At 41.2% G+C, this 25,634-nt stretch overlaps 1 protein-coding gene across 7 annotated transcripts in view; it reads left to right on the top strand.

Annotated features, from left to right (window-relative positions):
* The window catches only part of ROBO2 (roundabout guidance receptor 2), a 690,593-nt gene that overhangs the window by 597,780 nt on the left and 67,179 nt on the right, over window positions 1-25,634 (top strand). For all 7 annotated transcript variants that reach the window (XM_059688089.1, XM_059688088.1, XM_059688085.1 and 4 more), the window contains exon 18: window positions 13,631-13,813. In XM_059688089.1, the coding sequence (XP_059544072.1) occupies window positions 13,631-13,813 (183 nt within the window). The remainder of the gene's footprint in view (window positions 1-13,630; window positions 13,814-25,634) is intronic.

The following is a 25,634-nucleotide window of genomic DNA, read 5'->3' as shown; positions in this document are numbered from 1 at the left end:
TGATGCCCTGCTTGCCCCCAACTGCCCCCACCTGCTGGTCTACTTACCCGCAATGGCCCTTCCCCCCACCAGCCTGATCACCCACAACTGCCCTCCCCTCTTGGCCTCTAACCACCTCTACCTTGGCCTTGCCACCATGGCTTTGTCCAGAAGAACGTCCGGAAGGTGTCCTGGAAGGTCTCCCAGTCTAATTAGCATATTACCCTTTTATTAGTATAGATAGAGGCCTGGTGCACGGGTGGAGGCTGGTTGGTTTGTCCTAAAGGGTGTCCTGGATCAGGGTGCAGGTTCCCTTGGGGCGTGGGGCAGCCTGGGAAAGGGGCCTGTGGTGGTTTGCAGACTGGCCACGCCCCCATGGGGTGAGGGTCCCCTCAGGGGGGGGCGTGGCCAGCCTGGGTGAGGGGATGAGGGCTGTTTGCAGGCTGGCCACGGCCTCAGGCAACCCAGGCTCCCAGACCCTCCTTGAGCAGAGGACACAAGGGCTGGAAGCAGATATCTGGGATTTATATAGCTTCTATAATTGAAACTTTGTTGCCTTGAGCGGAGCTCAGGGCTGGCCAGGGCAGGCAGGAAGCTTGGCTTCCTCCATCACCAGGGGAAACCCAAACCTTCTGTTTGCTCCAGCTTTGTGGCCACAGCCATCTTGGTTTGATTTATTTGCATACTCGGTCCTGAATGGCTGGTGGGCGTGGCTGGTGGGCATGGCTTGTGAGTGTAGTGGAGGTACAGTCAATTTGCATGTTTCTCTTTTATTAGATACTAGAGGCCCGGTGCAAAAAATTTGTGCACTCGGGGGGGAGGGGGAGTCCCTCAGCCCGGCCTGTGCCCTCTCGCAGTCTGGGACCCCTCAGGATATAATGACCTGCTGGCTTAGGCCTGCTCCCAGGAGGCAGAGGGTAGGCCCAATCCCTAGGTGCAGCCCCTGGTCAGGCTCAGAACAGGGCTGATTGGGGTGTTGGGGTGCCACCCCCTGTCATGCACAGAGCAGGGTGGATTGGGAGGTTGCGATGCCACCCTCAGTCATGCTCAGGGTAGGGCCGATTGGGAGGATGGGGCACCGCCCCCTGTCACACTCAAGGCAGGGTCGATAGGGAGGTTGTGGCTCCACCCCCTGTCACACACAGAGCAGGGCCAATCAGGGGGTTGGGGCGCTGCCCCCTGTCACTCACAGAACAGGGCCCATCGGGGGGGGGTGGTTCCGTACCCTGTCACGCACAGAGCAGGGTTGATCAGGGGGTGGGGAGCTCCCCCTATCACACACAGAGCAGGGCTGATCAGGGGGTTGAGGAGCTCACCCCTGTCACTCACAGAGCAGGGCCAATAGGGGAGTTGGGGCACCGCCCCCTGTCACACACAGAGCAGGGCTCGTGGGGAGGGGTTGGGGTACCGCACCCTGTCACACACAGAGCCGCAGGGTGATCAGGGGGTTGGGGAGCTCCCCCCTATCAGGCACAGAGCAGGGCTGATCAGGGGTTGGGGCACCTTTCCCTGTCATGAACAGAGCAGGGTGGATAGGGAAGTTGTGGCCCCACCCCCTGTCACACACAAAGCCACAGGGCGATCAGGGGGTTTGGGCGCTGCCCCCTGTCACGCTGATCCCGGTGCCGGGAGGCCTCGTGGCTCCGCTCATCCCGGTGCTGGGAGGCATATTACCCTTTTACTATATAGGATAGAGGCCGGGTGCATGGGTGGGGGCCGGCTGGTTTGCCCTGAAGGGTGTCCTGGATCAGGGTGGAGGTCTCCACTGGGGTGCCTGGCCAGTCTGGGTGCGGGGCTGAGGGCTGTTTTCAGGCTGGCGGGTGACTGAAGCTCCCAACCCCTCCTTTTTTTCTTTTTTTATTCTGGGCCAGCTTTAGCTCTGAGGCTTGGCTTCAGCTCTTAGGCCTCAGCTGCTGAAAGCCGGTATCTGGTTTGTTTGGGTTCTATAATCGAAACACTGTTTCAACTCCAGGTCTGAGATCCCGGCTGGCTGAAAGCAGGTTTCTGGGGTTTTGTTTAGCTTCTATATTTGTAACAATGTTTCAAACTGCAAGCTCAGAGGCCAGCAGCAGCAGGCGGGGAATGTTGGAGTCCTCCATCACTGAAGCAAGCAAGCCTCATGCTTGTTTCAAGCTGCCTGGCTGCCGGCCGCCATCTTGGCTGGCAGTTAATTTGCATATCGCCCTGATTAGCCAATGGGAAGGGTAGCAGAGGTACGGCTAATTACCATGTTTCTCTTTTATTAGATAGGAAGATGCTTATTTTCTACTTGAGGCCTGGTGCACAAATCCATGGGGTCCCTTGGCCTGGACTACAGGATCAGCCAAAACCACCAGTCCTACATCCCCTGAGGGATGTAGTAGTGTCCAAAGCAGCAGGTGGCCTGGGAGGAGCTGGAGCTCCGGTCAGGCGCCCCACCACTCCCACTCATGCTGTCCCTGCTGAGCCTGTCGGTCTGCTGAACAGTGCTCCCGCTGTGGGAGTGCACTGACCACCAGGGGGCAGATCCTGCTTTGAGCGTCTGCCCCCTGGTGGTCAGTGTACATCATAGTGACAGGTTGATCAGTCAACTGACTGGTCACTTAGGCTTTTATATATATGTAGATATCTCCTTATTTGTAATTGTTTATTGTAATGTTTGCAAGATGTAATAATACCTCCACTTTTATTCTTATACTAAAGGCTCAATGCATGAAATTTATTCACTGGTAGGTTCCCTAGCAGCTGCTGGCTGCAGGCTACTGGCCGGGGACTCACTCGCTTCCCCTGGTAGCCTGCTGCTGTCACTGCAATCCCTGCCACTCAGAGCCTCCCTACCTTCCCCCGGCCAGCCCTGCCCCCTGGCCGAACTCCCAGACGAACTGCTGGTCAAGGGGACAATTTGCATATTATGCTTTTATTATATAGGATACTGGAGATTTATATTTTCTCTCATCTCCTTTTTTATTGTCCCCATCCTTCCTTTCTCTCTCCTATTTTAACCATCCTGGACAAGGTTTCATCAGTTTTGTTATTCAAAGTATAAACTTTTAACTTTTTTAGTTTTATTTATTTGTTTTCTAGTTGATAATTTCTGCTTTTTTTTCTTCTACTTACTTTTATGTTGCTTCTTAAGATAGAAACTAATACCAATTATTTGGCATTACTTCTTTCTAATATGAAGATTTAAAGTGATAAATTTCCCAAAAAAGTGATGAATTTCTCTATAAGCACTTCTTCAGCTGAATCTTTTAATTTAATATTTTATGTTACTTAATAATTTTTAACATAACTTTTGATATTCAGTATAGAGTTGAAAAAATGCTTTCCACTTCTAAGGATTTCTGTTTTTTTACAGAGGTTATTTAGAAGTTCATTGTTGAATTTCCTAATGTTTTGGGATTTTCCAGATAGCTTTTAATTACTGATTTCAAATTCAATTCCACCAAGGTCTGAGCATGTACATTGTAAGAATATGGCCTTTTAAATGTGGAGATTTGTTTTAATGGACCAGCATTTGTTCTTAATGAATGTTTCTTATGCACTTGAAAATTATGTGGATTTTTCTCTTTTAGAGTAGGATGTTAAATAAATGTCAGGTCAAATTAGTTGGTAGTATTATTCAGGTCCTTAATGTTTTTCTGTCTATTCTTTTAATTAATAAAAAAGAGACTAGCAATTTATTATAATTGTAAGCTTGCTTATTTCTTCTTTCTGTATATAAGGTATTGTTTCATGTATTTTGTTCCTCTGTTTTAAGTGAATGCATTTTAAGGTTGTTATATCTTATTAATGAACTTATCCTTTATCATTATGAAATGTCTTACCTATCTACTAGAAAGATTTTTGTCTGTAATTTACTTTGTCTGATATTAGATAGCCACATCATATTATAAGTGTTTACTTGGTTTATGTTTTTTCAGTCCTTTTATTTTAACTTCTGTTTCTCTGTATTTAAGGTATATTTCTATTTAAAAAATATATTGTTAGCTCTTTTTTTTTTTTACCCAATATGACAATCATTGCCTCTTAATTGGCTTATTTAGACTATTATCTTCAATGGAATTCATTTGATGCATTGGGGCTTAATATTACAATATCACTATTTATTTTCTAAGTTTATTCCTATTTACCTAATTTCCTGATTTCTTTTGGATAAATTAAAATCCTTTCTATACTATATTTTATGTCTAGTATACCTATTTTTAAAAATATATATATTTTGATTGATTCCAGAGAAGAAGGGAGAAGGAGAGAGCAATAGAAACATCAGTGATGAAAGAGAATCATTGATGGAATCATTGGTCGGCTGCCTCCTGCACACCTTCTATTGGGGATTGAGCCCACAACCCAGGCATGTGCCCTGACAGTGATTTGAACGATGACCTTCTGGTTCATAGGTCAACGCTCAACCATTGAGCTGTGCTATACCTCTTCTTTAATGGCTACTCTAAGATTTGCTTATAGGATAAGGATCTAAAAATATATAATTCCATTTTCCTTCCTCTCACTCTTTCTGCTATTGTTATGCCTTTTGCTTGTATACTAGAGGCCTGGTTCACAAATTCTTGCACGGGTGGGGTCCCTTTGGGTGGCCTGCAGGGATTGGGCCAAAACCCGCAGCCCAACGATGCCTGCAGCTCCTACCTACTGCTCCCGCTCATCCTGGCCCCACTGTGCCTGCTGTGGGCTCTTGCCCAATTAGTCCCAATCCAGAGAGGCTCATGCTGCCACAGCAGTGCTTGCCAGCCATGAGCCCTGCATCTGGTGTCCTCCCAAGGCGAGTGACCTGTGGGATCAAGCTGAAACCGGTTCTCCAACATCCCCCAAGGGGTCCTGGATTGTGAGAGGGCACAGGCCAGGCTGAGGGACCCCTCAGGTGCACGATTGGGCTGGGGAGGGACCGAGGGAGGGCTCCAGGGCATGTCCAGCCCATCTTGCTCAGTCCTGATCAACCGGACCCCAGCAGCAAGCTAACCTAATGATAAAAGCATCTGTCCCCTGGTGGTCAGTGCACATCATAGCGACTGGTCAACCAGTTGACTGTCTGCCCTCTGGTGGTCTGTGCACATCATAGCAAGTGGTAGAGCACCTTAGCATATCATTAGCATATTGCTTTGATTGGTTGTTCAGTTCTGCTGTTTGGTCTATTTGCATATTACCCTTTTATTATATAGGACTAGAGGCCCAGTGCACAAGAATTTGTGCACTGGGGGAGGGGGGCTTTTCTCAGCTCGGCCTGTGCCCTCTCGCAGTCTGGGACCCCTTGGGAGATAATGACCTGCTGGCTTAAGCCTGCTTCTGGGTGCCAGAGGGAAGGCCCAATACCTAGGTGCAGCCCCTAGTCGGGCTCAGAGCAGGGCCGATTGGGGAGTTGGGGCACCGCCCCCTGTCATGCACAGAGCTGCAGGGCAATCAGGTGTTTGGTCGCTGCCCCCTGTCAAGTTGATCCCAGTGCTGGGAGGTCTCCTTGCTTCGCTGATCCCGGGGCCAGGACCCCTCTCGCTCCACTGATCCCAGGCCGGGAGGCCTCTCGGCTCTCCTGATCCCGGGGTCCTGAGGCCTCTTGGCTCTGCTGATCCCGGGGCTGAGAGGCCTCTCGGCTCTGCTGATCCCGGGGTCCTGAGGGCTCTTGGCTCTGCTGATCCCGGGGTCCTGAGGCCTCTCGGCTCTGCTGATCCCAGGGTCCTGAGGCCTCTCGGCTCTGCTGATCCCGGGGCTGAGAGGCCTCTCGGCTCTGCTGATCCCGGGGCCCTGAGGGCTCTTGGCTCTGCTGATCCTGGGGTCCTGAGGCCTCTTGGCTCTGCTGATCCCGGGGCTGGGAGGCCTCTCGGCTCCGCTGATAACCGGGGCTGGGAGGCCTCTTGGCTCTGCTGATCCCGGGGTCCTGAGGCCTCATGGCTCCGCTGATCCCGGGGTCCTAATGCCTCGCGGCTCCGCTGATCCTGGGGCCGGGAGGGCTCTCGGCTCTGCTGATCCCTGGGCAGTGAGGCCTCTCTGCTCTGTGGCTTCAGGGCTGTTTGGCTTCGCTCAGCTTGGAGCCTGAGTATGCAAATTAACCGCCATCTTTTAGCTTCTATAATTGAAACATTGTATCTTTTGGAGTTGTTACTTCAGGAGCTCAGAGCCCTCCAGCTGCAGACAGGGAACCTTGGCTTCCTCATGCTGGGGCAAGCAAGCCTCCCTGTTCGCATCAGCTGCCTGGCTGCCGGCCGCCATCTTGGCTGCCAGTTAATTTGCATATCTCGCTGATTAGCCAATGGGAAGGGTAGCGGTCATAAGCCAATTACCATGTTTCTCTTTTATTAGTGTAGATATGTAACAAATGCCAATATGCAAACTAAGTGTCATTATTGGTTGTGTTTTAAATTGTCTATAGATAGAAAGCTATGAAAATGGTAAGATCAACCTTGTTTATTTCCCTTTTTTTACAATCTTGCCCTTTGTTTCACATATTTTGTCGAGTATTCTACTTGTTTATGGTGGGTTTGCATGTCCATAGCTGTTATTTCTTCATGGCAAGAAATAGAAGTATCCAGTGAATTATTTATTTCATATAGTACACTCTTGTGTTTTAGAATTTCCATTTGTAATCTTTTATATTTTCAACTTCCTCTGAAATTTCCCCTTTTATTTATTGATTATAACTCTATTAAGGTCATGAACATATTGTAGTAGCTACTTTGAAGGTCTTGCCCCCTAGTTTCAACATTTGTATCACCTAATGGTATATGTCTACTGATTTATTTTCTCTTGATCTTGGGTCTCCTTTTTCTAGTATTTTGTTAATATTTTGCTTGTTTTTCTATACCAGCTAATTTTTTTTTTTACTGTACACTGGACATTGCAGGTGACATGCTATAAAATTTTGTTATCTTCTGAACAGTGGTGATTTTGTTCTAGACACAGTTGCATTACTGGCTGACCATCTTGATCCTGGGTTGGCTTGCTTTTTTTACATTTTGTTAGTATTCTAATTGTTTATGGTGGATTTGCATGCCTGTAGCTATTATTTCTTCATGGCCAGAAATGGAAGTAGCCATTTAATATGAGCTGTTGATCTTTGGGCTTTATTCTTAAGTTAAAACTTCAGTTTGATTTTTACTTGTAAGGCATGGTACACTTGAGGTTTCAGTGAAATGTTTAATATGTTTATCTAGTTCCCTTAAGTTGATTAAATTAAAAGTTCAAACACAATTTTCTCAGCAGTGGACAGATGCAGGAAAAGTCTGTTCAGCCTTTTCAGTCTTCTAGCTTTTGGTTCTCACTAAACCCTTCTTTCTCACCATACGTCTTCTTTCTGCATGCACAGAGTTCCCTCCAGGACAGAGGGGGATATATCTACAGGTTTTGGAACATCACTCTCCTGTGGCCTCCTCTTTCACGTGGTTTCTCTTTTAATTTTCAGTCACTCTGAAGCTTTGAACACTATCTTCTTCCACATCACATCAATAAGATTAAAGTTTTCAGCTTGTGTTCTAGCTGACTAGCCCTGCATAGATTGAGGTCTCCCAGGGAGAAAAAGTACCTCATAAATTTAGATTTTCCCTATTGTGGTCCTTTCTTTCAAGAGGCAATATCTCCAGTTCTCCCTGCTTTTATTTGCTTGTCATAATCTTTAACTTTTAAAAAATATCCTACCAAGAATTTGTATATTTTAAAAACACTGTCTAGTGTTTGATGCAAGCCAATTTGCCATTCCATTGTCTTCTGTTTATTTTTTGAAATGATGCACAGAGAGCATACTGCTCGTTTCTGGAAATCATTTCTTATTACAAAGTATTTATTGTATCTGAAGAGATTTAGCATTCCTTTGTAGTGGTAAATTTTTTTTAGATTCTCCATTGTAGTGGTAACTTTTTTTTTTTTTTAGATTCTCCAAGTTTCCCTTCTTATATATAAAAAGGAATTGAAGAGAAAAAGTTATAGTACTAACTTTCCTCTAAATTGCCTTTCCTTTCTTAATTAGTCATACAGACTGAATGAATTTCTTAACCTGAAGGAAACCTACAATCTTGCCTTTCTGAGATTTTTTTTTTTAATAAATTGGACTCAGAAAGAAATACAGGTATACCCAAAAGAATTTAACTGACATATATATTCCATTTATAGTATTTAGAAATAAGTTAATTCTTAACTTAATTTAGATATGAGACACATTTAAAAGATGTAGTTTTCTGTGAGAGCTCCTAGAAGACTAAACTAACCTTGTTTTTATTTGTGTACTATCTCTCTAGCACATATATGAAATGGATTGAATATAATTGTTTAACTAAAGATCAAGAAGATTGAATATCTATATTTTCCTTTTTATTTTTCTATAATCTTTAGTTATAAATATAATTTTCAAGCATGGCAACGTTTTGTTATTGTTTTATAGTGACTACCTGTTTGCTCCCCAATATTTTGGGAATTTATAACACTGTGAGGCAAGTAAATAATTGCAAGCATATCATTTTACCATGTTCATATCATGACAGTTAAGAAATTAATGAATGTATAGGAATTGAAAACGATAAAGTGGATATACAATTATGTTAAATCAAAAGGAAAGTTTCACTTAACTCATTATTTTAAGAAAACTAAGTCTTTAAATGCAAAATGTGTATCTTTTAATTTATAGTTTCATGTATCATACAAAGATGTTAGAATCTTTCTATGAAATAAAAGTAACCTCCTTAATGATAGTTTTATCTCTCATTCAATAGGTAGAATATGCAATATTCCAATTGTAATCACAGAAAATAGAATATTTTTTCACTTGAAATGAAAACACATGCACACACCCATATTCACACACATACAGCAAGCAAAATTCAACCCAGAAAAGGCTATTTTGTGCTCGCTTCGGCAGCACATATACAGAAAAGGCTATTTGTCCCCAATAGACTTATTTCTTTTTAATAAATACTGTTGTACTAAAGAAGCCCTTAATTGTTTCTTTAATTACCGCTGCATATCTACCTTAACATCTTGTCTGATAATCTTGTCTACACAACTGTTATTCCTTGGTTGAAAGTGATTGTGATGTTTAACTTCCTGTTCTGTTTCAATTTATGCTTCTCCTATTATCTGTGTAGCTGGAAACAGCACTTAAAGTGACTCAAGCTCTACCTCATTTTCCCTCTGCTTTAATTAAGTCATGTATTGACATTTGATGTAATTTATAGCTGATAAATTCAGATTTGTCTTATGCCAGACCATGTACTGTTTCATCTATTCCTTCTCAGTTTAGTTTTCATTCCAGAAAATTCCATTAAGAGGCCATTAATTAAAATGTTGTGTAAACATAATAAACAGTCTTACATAGGCTTAAAAGTAAAATTGGTCTTTTGTATGTAGCTTTCACTGGTAAGATGACTTTTACATCAATGTGTCCATAGTTCTATATATTGGTGCACTCACAAACACACAAATGCTACCAAATGCATTTATATACATAAGCATCCGACAGTATGCCTTATAACAATGTGACATTGACTTAAAATTTTTAGTAATTGTGCTTTATAATATAGCTAGTATTTCTTTAATCATTTGGTCATTTCACACTTATCTTACATAGTTGGTAATAATACATGGAACAGGTGCAAACTTTCACAATAATAGGTACTCTTGAATCTGATGTGTCTAATTAATTTTTAGTGAAACAAATTAGTTTTGTTCTTCATTACTCTCCAATAGAAGGAAGACATTATATTTCACTATAATTTTTTTTGTCTGCAAGAACAATGGAGCATTACAGGTCACACACAACAATCTTCTCTATGCTATAATTAGTGCAACTGACAACATTGTTTCAAAAATAGCAGCATAAGGACGAGTAATACACCTATGGTAACAAATATTGCACTATATTAAATATGATATTTTATTAACCTTTTACACAAATGAAGAAATGTTCTTTTCTCTTTGTTCTGTGAGGTATTATTTTCTCTTTAGTAGCTAAAATAAATCACCAGATATACCTTTGTCATATTGAAAATATGAGCTCATTTTAAATACATTTTGACTATATTTATATATAAAATAATTAAGGGCAGATAAATTGGGAACATGAACCAGGTTTACTAACTATATAAGTGAACTGTATTTTGTCTTAAATTAAACACAAAAGACATTTTAGAAATGAAATAAAAGTACGTATAAAAAAGGCTAGCTGCTATAACAGAGAAGCCTGCATTCTGATTGGCTTAACAAATGACAAGTTTCTTTCTTATTTATAGCCCAGTCTAAAATGGGGTAGCAGATTTTATACAGTTATTCAGGATATTTCGGTCTTTCCAGTTAATGGCTCTCCCATCTCTTAGGGCAGCGATATCCCCTAAGTATTGTCACAACATACGGGTCAAGTCTGAAGGTAGTACCTGATATGCATCACTTGTGCCCATGTACCATTGGCCAACACTCATTCACTTCGTTACACTCAACTATAAGGCAGTCTGGGTATTGTGGGCTGATTTTCTTATCTGGAATAAAAGAGAAGCTGCAATAAACAAGTCACCTGTGGTTTGCAGGACTCTCACATCTAGACAGTTTACAACTTACATCCTTGAAGTTACCTGAGTGGCTCTTAAAATAAACTTTAACCTTAAGTAGGCCATAATTTTGAGTCACAAACTACTGTGTTTCTATTAACCTCTTTACATGAAACATCTAAACAACCCTCAACAATAGAAGGCGCTGTTGCCAACGAACAAAAACTGGTTCTCAAATAATTTAAGTGCCCTGCAGAAGCTCACTGCTTACTTAGCTAGTAAGTGGCAGAGATGGTCTTCAAATACAGAACCTCAAAGTCCATGATCTTTCTAATATATTTCAGTGCCATGATAACTAATAAAAATTATACATTCCTTTGATAAGATATGCTAAAATTTGCCATTTATATTTGGATTATAATTTACTTATAAATAGGATTTGATTAGTCACTAATAAGGTATAATATTGACATTGGAATCAGTTCCAGTGGTCTGCAAACTCATTAGTCAACAGAGCCAAATATCAACGGTACAACGATTGAAATTTCTTTTGAGAGCCAAATTTTTTAAACTTAAACTATATAGGTAGGTACATTGTTATTAACTTAATTAGGGTACTACTAAGTCTTAGGAAGAGCCACACTCAAGGGGCCAAAGAGCCGCATGTGGCTCGCGAGCCACAGTTTGCCAACCACGGGTTTAGGCTATCACAAACAAAGCTTTTACAAATATTCATGTACTAGGGGCCCGGTGCACGAAATTCGTGCACTGGGGGTGTGTGTGGGGGAGTGTCCCTCAGCCCAGCCTGCCCCCTCTCACATACTGGGAGCCCTCAGGCGTTGACCCCCATCACCCTCCAATCGCAGGATCGGCCCCTTGCCCAGGCCTAACGCCTCCGCCAGAGGTGTCAGGCTTGGACAGGGGACCCCCATCTCCCCGTGATCACTGGCTCTGGCCCCCGCTCAGGCCTGAGGCCTCTGGCCCAGGAATCATGCCTGGGCAGGGGACCCCCATCTCCCTCTGATCGCTTGCTCCACACCCCGCCCAAGCCTGACGCCTCTGACCCAGGCTTCAGGCCTGGGCAAGGGGACCATCATATCCCCCCAATCCCCGGCTCCGCCCCCCACCCAGGCCTGATGCCTTGGCCAGAGGAGTTGACCCTCATCACCCTCCGATCACCAATCACCGGATCGGCCCCTTGACCAGGCCTGAGGCCTCCGGCAGAGGTGTCAGGCCTGGGCAGGGGACCCCCAGCTCCCCGCGGTTGCAGGCTCCGCCCGGCTGAGACGTCCGGCCCGGGCAGCGGGGACCCACAGCTGCAGCGGCCCTGCGATCGTAGGCTCCGCTTTAGGCCCAGGCAAGGGACCCCTAGCTCCCGGGACTGCCAGCTTCGACCGTGCCCAGCTCCCATCGCTGGCTCCACCCCTACTTCCTGCTATCACTGGCCAGGGCGGAAAAGGCGCCTGATTCTCTGATCATGGCTGGGGGGCAGGGCAAAGGCGGCCCCAGGGCCGCCTTTGCCCTGCCCCCCAGCTCTTAGCTCCCCCCTGGGTTTCCAATCACTGTCAGTGGCAGGGGGCTTCTTCCTGCTTTCCCTTTCGCCTCCCTGCATTGTGCCTACATATGCAAATTAGCCGCCATCTTGTTGGCAGTTAACTGCCAATCTTAGTTGGCAGTTAACTGCCAATCATAGTTGGCAGTTAATTTGCATATAGCCCTGATTAGCCAATGAAAAGGGTATCGTCGTACGCCAATTACCATTTTTCTCTTTTATTAGATAGGATTAGTCTTTATATGAACATTTGATTCCAAGTTGTAGTATTTACATACCACAAGTGAAATACCTCTTAGTAATAAAATAGAATAAACTACACACAGCAACATAGATGAACCTCAAAATAATTGTGCTGAGTGAAAGCCAGATAAAACAGAGTACATACTGTATAATTCCATGTATATAAAAATCTAGGAAAAAAAGATAATCTACAATGACAGATCAGTGTTTGCCTGGGAGTTAGCATGGAGAGGTTGAAAGGAGGGATAATAAATGGGCAGGAGGAAACTTTGGGGACCAAAGGATATATTCATTATCTTGATAATAGTAATGGTTTCAGGCCTGTATGCATATGTCAAAACAATTAAATTACTACTTTATATATGTCAGTTTATTATATGTTTATTATGCATCAATAAAGCTATTAAAATAAAACCTTAAAGAAGAAAAATCATTTAATTCTCAGTGTTTAAATTTCTTAATCTGTTAAACACCTACATCTTTGTTCTTCAGTGATATTATGATTATGCCTATTTAAAGATGTGAATTAAGACTTTTAAATTACCTCTGAGAGGTCTGGATTATCAAAAACGTGACTACTACTTCTAGAATAATCTTAGTCCAGGTTTAAATGTATGCTTTAATTATGTAGACCTTAGAATTATATATCAAGTTGTCCTTTGAGCTCAACTTTTAAGTGGATTTTCAAGTTAGTTTCATATACTTTATGGTAATATACAAGTTTTATCTTTTCATGACATTTTAATTATAAATACTAATCTTTATGAAAGGATGTTTACATAATCGTCATTGTTTTATGCATTGATTTTAACACATTCCAGAAAATTAAGTGGTTTGACCAAAGTAAGTTCCTTGGTATGATATTAAAGACAGTATTAAGTCCCATATTTTTGAATCATGAACATTTGAATTTGGACCATGCTGTAAAGGAAAGAGAATTTGCAAAGACCCTATGCTGAATGTGGCAGTTGCATTTTTTTATTGTATGAAACTACATTAAAGGACTCTTTACCTAACTGAAGAAAAGTTGCCATTATTTCAACCCCTAGTAATTGTTTCAGTACTCATTTATAAGGTGGTAAACTGAGAAGCAGTTCTGAATTATTCATAATAGTAAACCAATCATAAGAGAGCAATGTGAGGATTTTGTTTAATTTAATTTATTTTCTTTACTGATTAGCAATGTTTTAAATCACATTTCAAACTCATGATTTGATTATTCTTCTGTAACTTATAAAATATTCTTATCAATAATAGTGACAGGTTCAGGACACAACCACTATTACTTGCTTTCAAAGGAATTTTCTATTTTTGTGTGTGTGTGTGTGGCTTTAGAGCACCATGTGTATTGTTGTGTTTGTTTTTGTATTAATATTTACTAAAACTTTTGTTTCTTCCATAGGCGGACGTAATGAAGTTGTCATTACTGAAAACAATAACAGCATAACTGAGCAAATCACTGATGTTGTGAAGCAACCAGCCTTTATAGCTGGTATTGGTGGTGCCTGCTGGGTAATTTTGATGGGTTTTAGCATCTGGTTGTATTGGCGAAGAAAGAAGAGAAAGGGACTCAGTAATTATGCTGGTAAGAGACTATTTCCAGCCAAGAAAACCTCTTATCTTTAGGAATGTGTTGAAATAAAAAAGAATGGAATGGAATGGGATGGAATACTAGAAGAGTGAATGAATGAAAGAATCTTTTTGGCTTGTTTTAAACATCTGTTCTGCAAAATGCAATTATAAACGACATGCTTTAATGCATTGCTATTCAGTATATCACATTATGACCCTAAGGCAATCTTTTTGCTTGAATTTTCAATGGAGCATAACAAGAGTGCACAATGATAAATGCTTAACCATTTTTTTCAACTAGTTCTTCAAAACGCAGACATACACAGACTTTGCATGCTATGAAGCTGTTCCTTGAGATTGTATTTAGGCAAGAGGATTACTAAAATGCTCAGGAAAAAAGTCTTGACAGAATTAATAAGACTGGTGATGCATGAATTAAGGATTCACTAGTCACCTAAATAGATGTCTGGTTCAAGGTGATGAATCAGCATTTTAGAAAGGAGAAGGAAAAGAAGCAGCAGAAGAAAAGGAAGGTCCTATGTGTTCTACCTGCCTGAAAAGATGTTTTGTTTTAGAATCCAAAACAGAATTTCAAGGTTTTCAAAATGGTGGGCTTTAAAATATTTCCAAGATGAGAGAGAGAGAGAGAGAGAGAGAGAGAGAGAGAGAGAGAGTGAGAGAGAACTATTGTCAGTGACTAAAAGAATGAACTCAGTAATGAAACTTAATAACAATTTTGACTGCAATTCATTTTAAATGTTTTATCTAACAACAATCAAAGAAATTGTCTCACTGTATTTTACACTTTTAGAATTTATAAGCTAACAATTTTGATTTAACATTATTCTACAAACACTTTAGAATTTTTTGAGAAATTTTATTCAATCTATACTAATAAAGAGCTAATATGCTAATGGTTGATACACCATAATGGGTAATGACCGGCTCATTAGCATATTAGCTGGGGTGTTTCTCTGGAGATGGGCGGAAGTGGGGAGGAGCCCCTCCCGGAGGAGGCAGGACCATCTCGTGCTGGGGAGGGCAGGGGTGAGAGCACATAGCGCCCCCCTCACCAGTCCTTCGCCACCCACCGCTCACACTCTGAGTGCCCTGCGGCCCACCTGCCAGGGAGATGGGGCAGAAGTGGGGAGGCAGCCAGAGAAGGTAGGATGAGCCTGAGGCCACTCAAGGGACTGAATGTGGGGCTTGAGGTGGCCAGAGAAGTCCAGAGGGTTTGTGGGCTGGGCCATGTGCTGGAGCTCTGCGTGGACAGGCTTGGGTGTGAAGGCAGGGCTGCAGGTGTGTGGGCTGCGCTGGGCTCCTAGCCTTCTATAACCTTGGTAAGAAGCATAAATACCTTAATAACTGATTTTGACAAGAGTTTCATTGCTTATTAAGCTTATAAGCTGCTGTAGTTTGTAGACTTCTAAACTGCTGAGAATGTCTAAATAATGAAAATGAAAAATCACAGCACCCACTTGTTGTCTGGTCAGTTATTTTACAGCATTTAAATATGATCATTTGATTATAACATTGTGGCTCATGTTCATATCTTATGAAAATAAGGTTATTACTTACTGGATAGAATAATCCCCAGCACTAGAGAAAGTATTGTAGTGTCTCCATTGGAAAGGGGCTTCCATGCTTTGTGATCTGCTATCTTTGTTATTGATTGCTCACTCAGTCTTGCTTATGCTTTGAGAGCCGACCCACCACACCAGTGAGGGATTCTTTGCAGAAAGGGATGGCAGGCAGTAACTGCTGAGTGTCAGTCTTGAACCTTGATGATACTTTAATGTACCTTCTTGATTTGCAATGCAGTGCTCCACCTTCATTCCTGGAAAGTACTATCAACCCATGTGTTTAATCACTTACAATGTTACACTTTATCTCTGTGACACCTTCATATACTAGTAAGTCTTATAAAGCATATGGAAGAACAGATTTCATTCAAGGACTACTTTGTGGTTATCCCTTTGCTTGGCTTTGGTGAAAACATTAAAGTATTGACTACGCTAGTCACTTCAGTGCAGTGTGGCAGTTTTGCTCTCTACACTTCTTCATTCACTCATGCCTCATAAATAACAAAGCTCTCATAATTAGTAGGTTTGTGCTTTAGTAAAATTATGTCAGATATTTTTTGCTTCTTTTTCTTTTTTTAACAGCAGGTTGTGTTTTTTGTTGTTGTTTTTTGCAAAATCTATGTATTTGATTTGAAAATTTCTGTTGGTCTTTGAGCTTGACAAGAATAGTCCATTTACTATTAGCATTTCTCATAGTGATTCATATCCATCTGCTTGTGGAAGAACTGCTAACTCAGAAGGTGTATGCCCTTCATATATTTTGGAATAAGGCCAGACCAGAAAGCAGCCTTTCAAAACCTTTATACTTAATTGATAGATGGCTGTCTCTCAGAATGGATTCACCTTCAACTAGTAATTTGCCTTCCAGCAACTGCTGTTCCTTTCTTGTATGTGAGAAGCAAATGAAAATTGAAACCACAGGTACCTAGCATTGCATATCTGACTTGCTGATATTTTTTACACATTTCCCTCCAGAAATAGCCTATCCTCTACCTGTTAAAGTGTTCATTCTTGCCCTTATACTATGTAAAGAATATGGGGATTTTAAATAGGAATGATTAATGCAATATATATTTTTCATGGGTTTAAATTCTGATATTTCATGCATGAGCTAATGATCTATTTTAAAAGCACAGAGATTTCACACAGGGCTATTTTTCTCTGAAGTGTGTTATAAAATTATGTTGAATAAGTTCTGTACTGGTTCTGTTTATATTTTTATTTTCATAAACATTTCTCTGGGGATCATAAATTTCACAAGAAAATGAGATTTTACTTGCAAGATGAAAAGCCTAACATTTCTACTTTTTCACTACATTGTAATGTCTGTAAAATCTCAAAGCTTTATTGTTGACATGATAGCAAAATAATTTTTCCAAATAAAATTCTGGATACTTATTTAAATTAATTTACATTATAAGATACTTCCTTTATTTCAAGCCCTAAGTGTGACATAATATTATACTTAAATATCTGAAACCTTACACATATTAAGAAACATGTATTTTAATGAAGCTGGACCGATCTGAGTAGAATTGCACTGTAGGTAGAATTTGACTTCAGCACTCCCATTTTCCTACTCCTTTCCAAGTCTCTTCATCTCCACTAGAGGTATAATAGGGGGGATTTTAACTAGTGGGGAGACATGTAAATACCTTTCAGGTTGGAAATTCTTACTCTTGCAGGATGTCTCCCACTCATTCTTTTTAGGCAAAAACTTATTCAGGGACTGTTATTGCTGCTCTTCTTTGACTCTCCATCATGTGAAAAACTGTATTTGAATGCTTAGAAGGAAAGGAAAGAAAACCTGCCCCTCAGTATTGATATTTTTCTTATATGTCAGGTTTAACATATTTATCAGAGAACACTTGCAGTTTAACACTTTAGATTATAAAGACAACTATCAAGAATCAAATGCAAACTTGTACCTTTAAATGACCTGAGAGAATTTCGCTGAACATGTTTTGCTTCTTTACATAGTAGAAATTAGAGATTTCCCCAGGGCAATGTAACACACTAACTTTCTATTCATTTTTTCCTCTTTATCCTTTATTTAAATTCTTCAAAAACAAATATGCACTACAGGTTTCCATGTGGTGCAAAGAAGGGCATCTACATTTGAAAAAGCATCCTCAGATCTCATATTCTACATGAAGTCATTTTAGATTTTTCCAGGGCAACATGCAATGTTATTCATCTTAATCTTCATTTGAGCACTAAGAGTCTTCTTGTCACTGCACCTGACATCCCTGACTGCTATAATAATTTACCAACCTAGTTGTTAAAGGGTGAAATGAGATTTTAAAGAGATTTTGGCAGAAAATATTAGGTTATTTTTGAAACTAGAGTAAATGTTTGATCATATGTAAAACAGTGTTCATAAATAGAAAAATGAACAGCATAAATTTAAATAAAATCCATGTAGCATTCATGAGGATTCTATATTATATATATATATAATATGAAACATATATGTTCATGTATTTTATATATCTGTATTATAATCCACATGAAGGTTACATGATTTCTTTCAAATTTATGTTGCTCATTTTCTTATTCATAATTTTAAAGCATCAAATTTTTAATGTAATAAATATATTTTTACTTTTAAAAAGGTGATTTTATTTTATGACTATTACCTCTGTAGACAACAGATTTTATAAAACTCAATAAATATTAACAATTGAGTGAGCAAATTATGAAACATTAAACAATTCAAGCATAGCTTTTAAAACTGTTTCTAAGATGTACATTATTTGACAAAACTATCCAAGTACCACTAAAATATTGGATGGAATTTTTATACTCTGATTATCTGGGCTGAGTTAATGCTTATTAAAAAGAGGATTAATCTACATTCATATTTGAGAAATAGCTTATCAGGAAAGGGACCAAGGCTTGGCTGGAACATTAAAGTTTCCATTTGGAGTAGGAAAACGTGGCCTACTGGAGATAGGCACTCTGAAAGCTTCCTTACCTCCAAATGGCAATTTACTGCATAGCCATGCTTTCCTTCCCCCTCACTCCTAGCAGGATGAGATTAGGGTTAATCCTGTCAGATAATAGTGCAGGTTCTTTTTGTATGATATAAACTTGCAGAATCTTTCTACCATAAATCCTTTGTAAATATTGTAATATATTCAAAATATTTAATGGCATTCTAAAACATTTAAGATTGTGATTTCTGTATAATTTTTTAGAAACCTTTGCATTATTTAGTTAGTTTTAGCTACATGGCCACGTCCGTACATGGCTTGCTGAAAGTTCTCAGTTTAATATGTTAGCAGAAACTCCTGATAAAGATTCATACCTATTTCAAATTTATGTCTGATAAGCACAAAATTACTACACTGGGAGTATCAAAATCATGACTAGAATGAGATTGTCCAATCACCTATGCTCTCCCCATCCTCTTTGCTTTAAGCTTCAAAGTGGTTCAACATCACTGAAATGATAGCTACCTCAGAACAGCTTTCAATTTGCTGTGGAATTTATTTTTATGTTTCTTTCTCTTTGAACACACACAAAAAATATTGATCAAATACCAAATGACTTCCTTTTTAGGAGTTTTAATTGTTCATTCTTATATCTAGTCTGCATTTAATCCCATGTTCTAATAGAATTCAGTTAACTTTTCATTGCTATTCAAAGTAGAATAAAAGTTTTGGAGCACCTTTTCAAGGTGTCCTCTTATTTCCCTTGCTTTAAAAAGACAAATAATTTTATTAAGATAAGGGTTTTTTTTATTTTTTTGATACACATATACAAAATAGAAAATTCTCATTATACTAAACTAGTAGCCTGGTGCACGAAATTTGTGCACATTGAAAGGGAATTAATTAGGGGAACGTAATTTGGACTCACTATCTAATATCAATAATATGTGAGTGTGAGGCAGTCCACGTTTCTGAAATTCAGTGACATGAAATTTAGCTATTACTTTGCCAAATAAATGGAATTTACAGATATCATTTAAAAGAGCATTCAGCTTAATATTAAAAACTCTGGCTACCAAGTCAGTTCTGTTTTCAACTTTTTGCCAGTGTTGTAAATTGTTTGCAATATCTGCCCATTTGCATGTCATGGTTATGAATAAATTGGGCTTGCCATACTTTGTTACAATTGCCATAGCATCCTGATATCGCTGCTGCATATTTCTGGGACTACCTGCAGAAGATGATGGAAGTATTATCATTTTACCAATTGGCACAGTGTCATTTTCAGATCTAGATTGGAGATAATCCATCAAACCACTATATTTTTCAACTCTCAACTTAGATTGGTTTGCTTTGATGAAATTTATCTGATTGACCTCCATTTTTTAATATGAATCCACGATAAACTGTTGAGTTAATTTTCCTGCATTTAAAATAGGATTGAACGTGTCCCGCACAGAGAAATGAAATCCATAATACTGCATTTGTGTGACTCGTGTCCTTACATTTTGTCTAGTATTATTGTCGATTACAATATTGTTTCTGAGTCTTATTGCAATATCTGTTCCCCAGCCTTTTTCACCATGTGGAAAAAGAATAGGATATGTCATTGCATCTAATGTAGAAAACAGGATATTGATTTGTTTCATTTTAGTGGCATTTGGATTATTGGGATTTGGTTTACAATGAATGAGCAAGTCCCTTTCAAAAGGAGGTTCTCCATCTGTGTTTCTGAATATGATAGCAACCTTGGATACACTGGAAGAATTATATCTACCCGGGTCACTATTATGATCATATTTAATCGTCAGTGTTACTTCTGTGGGAGCAGTACCTTTTGTTGCTGCTTCAGATTGGGCTTCCTTTTCTACCTAATGTAGCATCTTGTACGATATTTTTAATTCATTTATTTCATGCATTAGGTTGTTGATGTTGATCATGAGTCTTTCTGAGCAGCCCTGGTTTTCTGGCATTGCTAATCTTTTACTTGTAGCTTCAGCTGTATCCGAAATATAGAGTTGAGGAAACTTCTGAGAAATACCATCCAAAGGATGTAAAGTTCCACTATGGTGATAAGCTTGTCCATGTATTCTAAAACAGTATGGCCCATATCCTGATGGCGATGCAATATTTGCACCCATGAAGCAAAAGCAAAAGAACTATTTATGGAGCAAATATTTTCCATGAATTTTTTACTGTCAGAATCTTCATTTGTCATTAATCTTTTTAAATATGCCGGGTAATCTGGAAAATGTATATCATTTGGACAGACTTTCCCTTTGCTACAACATTGAGTAAATTTTCCATCGGATGGTTTTTCATCAGAGAAATTTAGTGATAGGAAAAATTCACATTGAACAGTCGTTCCACCACAACTATGTTTGCAAATTGCATCCTCATGTACTCCATTTTCGCTGAGAAGTTCCTACCGGTATTGGTAGTACTTGTTGATGACTGTTCTCTAGACATATTCTGTCTTCACCACCGCCTTCTTTCAACTTCTAAGGCACGTTTGTCCTTAGACGTTTTCTGTTGATAACGCCGGTGTTTTTTGGCATCAGAGCGACGTTTTTCCAGTAGCTGGTGTTCAGATACATTCTGTCTCAGGCACCACCTTCTTTCAAGATCAGACACACGCTACTCTGCAGACATTTTCTGTCGATGATGCCTGCATCTTTCGGCTGCAGAGCTACGTTGTATCAACAGTTGTTCTTAGACATATTCCCACCTCTCTACTGTCACGGTCTGAGATGCAGGTGAATGAGAGTCCTGGCTATCAGGCCGCTGAGAGCTGTCTGACCAACGGGTGATTCTGGCTGATTCTGGCTGATTCTGTGGAGGTGGGACTTCCTCCTCCCTGCTGTCAGTTTCCACAGCTGTGATGGGGAAGCTGGGGTGACAGAGGGAGCCGCGCCCTCCAAGCCACCCTCTCTCTTTCTCTATGTCCAGCGGTCTCTTGCTGTCAGGCCTCCAAACCTCCCAGCAAGGTCCCAGGAGCCCGCGGACGTGGCTAGGCACAGGCGGCCTCACCTCCCCGGGCCGGCGAAGGTCCTGGCAGCCCACGGCCACAGGCGCTGTCGCCTCCTGGGCGCCTGACGCCTGAGTATGCAAATTAGCTTCCATCTTTGTCAGATTAATTTGCATAGTCACTCTGATTGGGTGGTGGGCGTGGCTTGTGGGTATGGCTTGAGCATAGCAGAGGGATGGCTAATTTGCATGTTTCTCTTTTATTATATAGGATTAGAGGCCCGGTGCACAAAAATTTGTGCACTCAGGGGGGAAAAGGGGGGCCCCTCAGCCCAGCCTGTACCCTCTTGCAGTCTGCGACCCCTTGGGAGATAACGACCTGCTGGCTGAGGCCTGCTCCCGGGTGGCAGAGGGCAGGACCAATCCCTAGGTGCAGCCCCTGGTTGGGCTCAGAGCAGGGCCAATTGGGGAGTTGGGGGGCCACCCCTGTCATGCACAGAGAAGGGGGGATCAGGAGGTTGCGATGCCACCCTTAGTCACGCTCAGGGTAGGGCTGATTGGGGGGTTGGGGCACTGCCCCTTGTCACACTCAAGGCAGGGTCGATGGGGAGGTTGCGGCACCACCCCCTGTCATGCACAGAACAGGGACCATCAGGGGGTTGGGGAGCTCCCCCCTGTCACTTACAGAGTAGGGCAGATAGGGGAGTTGGGGCACCGCCCCCTGTCACACACAGAGCAGGGCGGATCAGGGGGTTGGGGTGCCGCACCCTGTCACACTCAGGGCAGGGATGATGGGGAGGTTATGGCTCTACCCCGTCACAAATAGAGCAGGGACCGTGGGGGGCAGTTGGGGCACCGCCCTCTATCACCAGAGCATGGCCGATCAGGGGGTTGGGGTGCCCCCACTCTCACACTCAGGGCAGGGCTGATGGGGAGGTTATGGCTCTACCCTGTCACACACAGAGCAGGGCCCGTGTGGGGGGGTGTTGGGGTGCCGCACCCTGTCACACACAGAGGAGGGCCGATCAGGAGGTTGTGTTGCCACACCCTGTCACACACAGAGCTGCAGGGCGATCAGGGGGTTGGGGAGCTCCCCCATATCAGGCACAGAGCAGGGCTGATCAGGAGGTTGGGGCGCCTTCCCCTGTCATAAACAGAGCAGGGCCGATAGGGAGGTTGTGGCCCCACCCCCTGTCACACACAGAGCTGCAGGGCGATCAGGGGGTTTGGGCGCTGCCCCCTGTCACGCTGATCCCGGTGCCGGGAGGCATATTACCCTTTTACTATATAGTATAGAGGCCTGGTGCATGTGTGGGGGCTGGCTGGTCTGCCCTGAAGGGTGTCCTGGATCAGGATGGTGTCCCCACTGGGGTGCCTGGCCAGCCTGGGTGAGGGGATGATGGCTGTTTGCAGCTGGTCACACACCCTTCAGGGTGGGGGTCCCCACTGGGGTGCCTGGCCAATCTGGGTGAGGGGCTGAGGGCTGTTTTCAGGCTGGCGGGTGACGGAAGCTCCCAACCGCTCCTTTTTTTCTTTTTTTCTTTTTTTAATTCTGGGCCAGCTTTAGCTCTGAGGCTCCAGCTCTTAGGCCTCTGCTGCTGAAAGTAGGTATCTGGTTTGTTTCGGTTCTATAATCGAAACTCTGTTTCAACTCCAGCTCTGAGATCCCAGCTGGCTGAAAGCAGGTTTCTGGGGTTTTGTTTAGCTTCTATATTTGTTACAATGTTTCTTAAACTGCAGGCTCAGAGGCCAGCAAGGCAGGCGGGGAATGTTGCAGTCCTCCATCACTGAAGCAAGCAAGCCTCATGTTAGTTTTAAGCTGCCTGGCTGCCGGCTGCCATCTTGGCTGGCAGTTAATTTGCATATCGCCCTGATTAGCCAATGGGAAGGGTAGCGGTCGTACACCAATTACCATGTTTCTCTTTTATTAGATAGGATGGTGTGTATAGGCCACTTTGAGTAAGTTATGTACTTACACAATGTACTATGTATTTTTGCTTTTGTGTAGTGGGTATGCAGAGGTGCATGTTATGAAGAATTCACCTTTGGTTAGTATGTGCAAGTTGACTGCAACTCAATTCTGTGCCTCATCAGTTGTCCTTTTTTCTCTAATGTCATTTATTTTTCTGACACCAACAGAGACTTCAGGTGGGGAAAAAAGAGAATCTAAATTAGGGAGAAATACTTAGCTTCTCCCTATATACCTCCTAACAGGTATTTTAAGGTGTAGCCCATTGGTGCCTGCTTATTTCCATAATAACAATGATATTCACGACACTTTCTTAACTCTATTTTAGCAGAGTAAAACAGTCACTTAGAAATCATGTAACTAGAAAGTCACATCAGATAGAGAGCTAATTAGCTGTTCAGTTTTCACATTTTGTTGGGGTTATTTCCCTTATCAGGCTTCTATTTAATACCTCTCATGCTCAGTTTTTTTCATTAAATGTTTCAGATTAATTCTTCTTTAGTGTTGTTAAATGTAGTTATTAGAGGTACCCAATGAGTGGTGGACACACTGCCCATTCCTGATTCCCAGAACTTAAGTGAGCCACTAGAAAACAGAGTAGCAGTATTCCTCAATCGATGCAAAGATTATGTTACGGTTGTTTTACAATGCATTTGAGATGTTACCTCAAAAATTCGTAAGGTGGTATACTCCAGGTGCCAGCCGGTATCCCTGAAAGCACTGCTTCACGCCATAGTGCCTCAGGAAGGTTCTGATGGATCTTTGGGAATATGATCGAATCACCTTAATGTCATGAGACAGATGCCATTAGAAGAACTTAAGGAAAGGACTGGTGAACTGTTTTTGGAAATTTTAAAAAATGTATAGCGTGATCATATTTGATAGGTGAAATTTGGGGGACAGATGAATTACAGAAGATTGTACAAAAGTATTTAGTATGTGTATACTTTGAGTAACAATAGGTTCCTCAGTTTACTTAAAATATGAATCAATTCATATATTTTCATTTATTTTTATTTCTACTCACTAAGTTAAAAACACACATTGTAAATAAAATCAATGTCTTCCAAAAATAAGATGTTGGGTTTTCATACCTGAAATGCTAATTTCCCTTCATTCCAGTGACTGGTTTATCTGATCCATACTAATTTGAGGCATAATTTTAATTTTGACATCCATAAGTTTCTAAATACCAAATATTTTGCATGATTTTCAAGTTAAGTCATTTCATCCTAAGTAATGTGAAATTATTTGCAGACTTTATCCTACTAATCATGAATATTCACATTTCCCTGCAAAATTATTAAGTATTGTTGACTATAATTTGTTGTCTAGACCCTCTCCATACAATGCAACTTAATACCTTTCTCAGATTTGATATATTTTGGATTTCAAATATATTTGACTACAAAGGTTTTGAACAAGCAATGATGGACCTGAACTGATATTGATATTCTTTGGTTCATCCCATGAAGCCCACTTTCATGCTGTTAGTTGTCGAATGGAATCTGGTGACTGGAGGGCATGGCTTCTCCAGCTGTGATTCTATTGGATGCTTGTTGGTGTTGCTAATAAGTTCCATAGTTTTATAAAGAACTTGGGTTTGTAATCATTGCATACAACTGGAATATATTCTGGATTAATTATTTGAAAACATTTTTGTGAGTGTTGGATGATGAAACAAAGCACTGAGTACATCATTCTCTATTAAATACAGTTCATATGTATTGTAACTATAGCTGTTCAACTCACAGTGCTTATCAGTGCTCCTAAAAAGATATGTGATGGTGAAGAATATGTCCTCAACCTGTGTCACCTATATCATTGGACTATCTTGTTTCACTTTCCATTTTTTGCATTCTATTCATTCCTTCTAAATAAGATAATCATATATTAATAATAAAAGTCATGATTTCATAATTCTCCAGTATAACTTGTCAGTTTTTAATGCTCCTAAATATATACACCAATTGTAACATCTGTAACATTTTAAAAAAAATATATTTTATTGATTTTTTACAGAGAGGAAGGGAGAGAGATAGAGAGTTAGAAACATCGATGAGAAAGAAACATCAATCAGCTGCCTCCTGCATATCTCCTACTAGGGATGTGTGCCCGCAACCAAGGTACATGCCCTTGACCGGAATCGAACCTGGGACCTTTCAGTCCGCAGGCCAATGCTCTATCCACTGAGCCAAACCGGTTTCGGCACATCTGTAACATTTGACATCCAAATACAACTTGTCCCTTGGACTTAACCATACATTTGGCTTAAAGAATTTTTAAATGTCTTTTTAAAGTTGGAGCAAGTGATTGCTTTGCCCTGAGCCAAATCATTCCTTTCTACTCTCTGTACAATTACGTTAATTATATTTTATT

Source organism: Myotis daubentonii, chromosome 3 (genome assembly GCF_963259705.1).
Source record: "Myotis daubentonii chromosome 3, mMyoDau2.1, whole genome shotgun sequence".
Taxonomy (NCBI): Eukaryota; Metazoa; Chordata; class Mammalia; order Chiroptera; family Vespertilionidae; genus Myotis; species Myotis daubentonii.
Note: the sequence above shows the minus strand (reverse complement) of the source record. Positions and strands in the feature narration are given on the sequence as shown.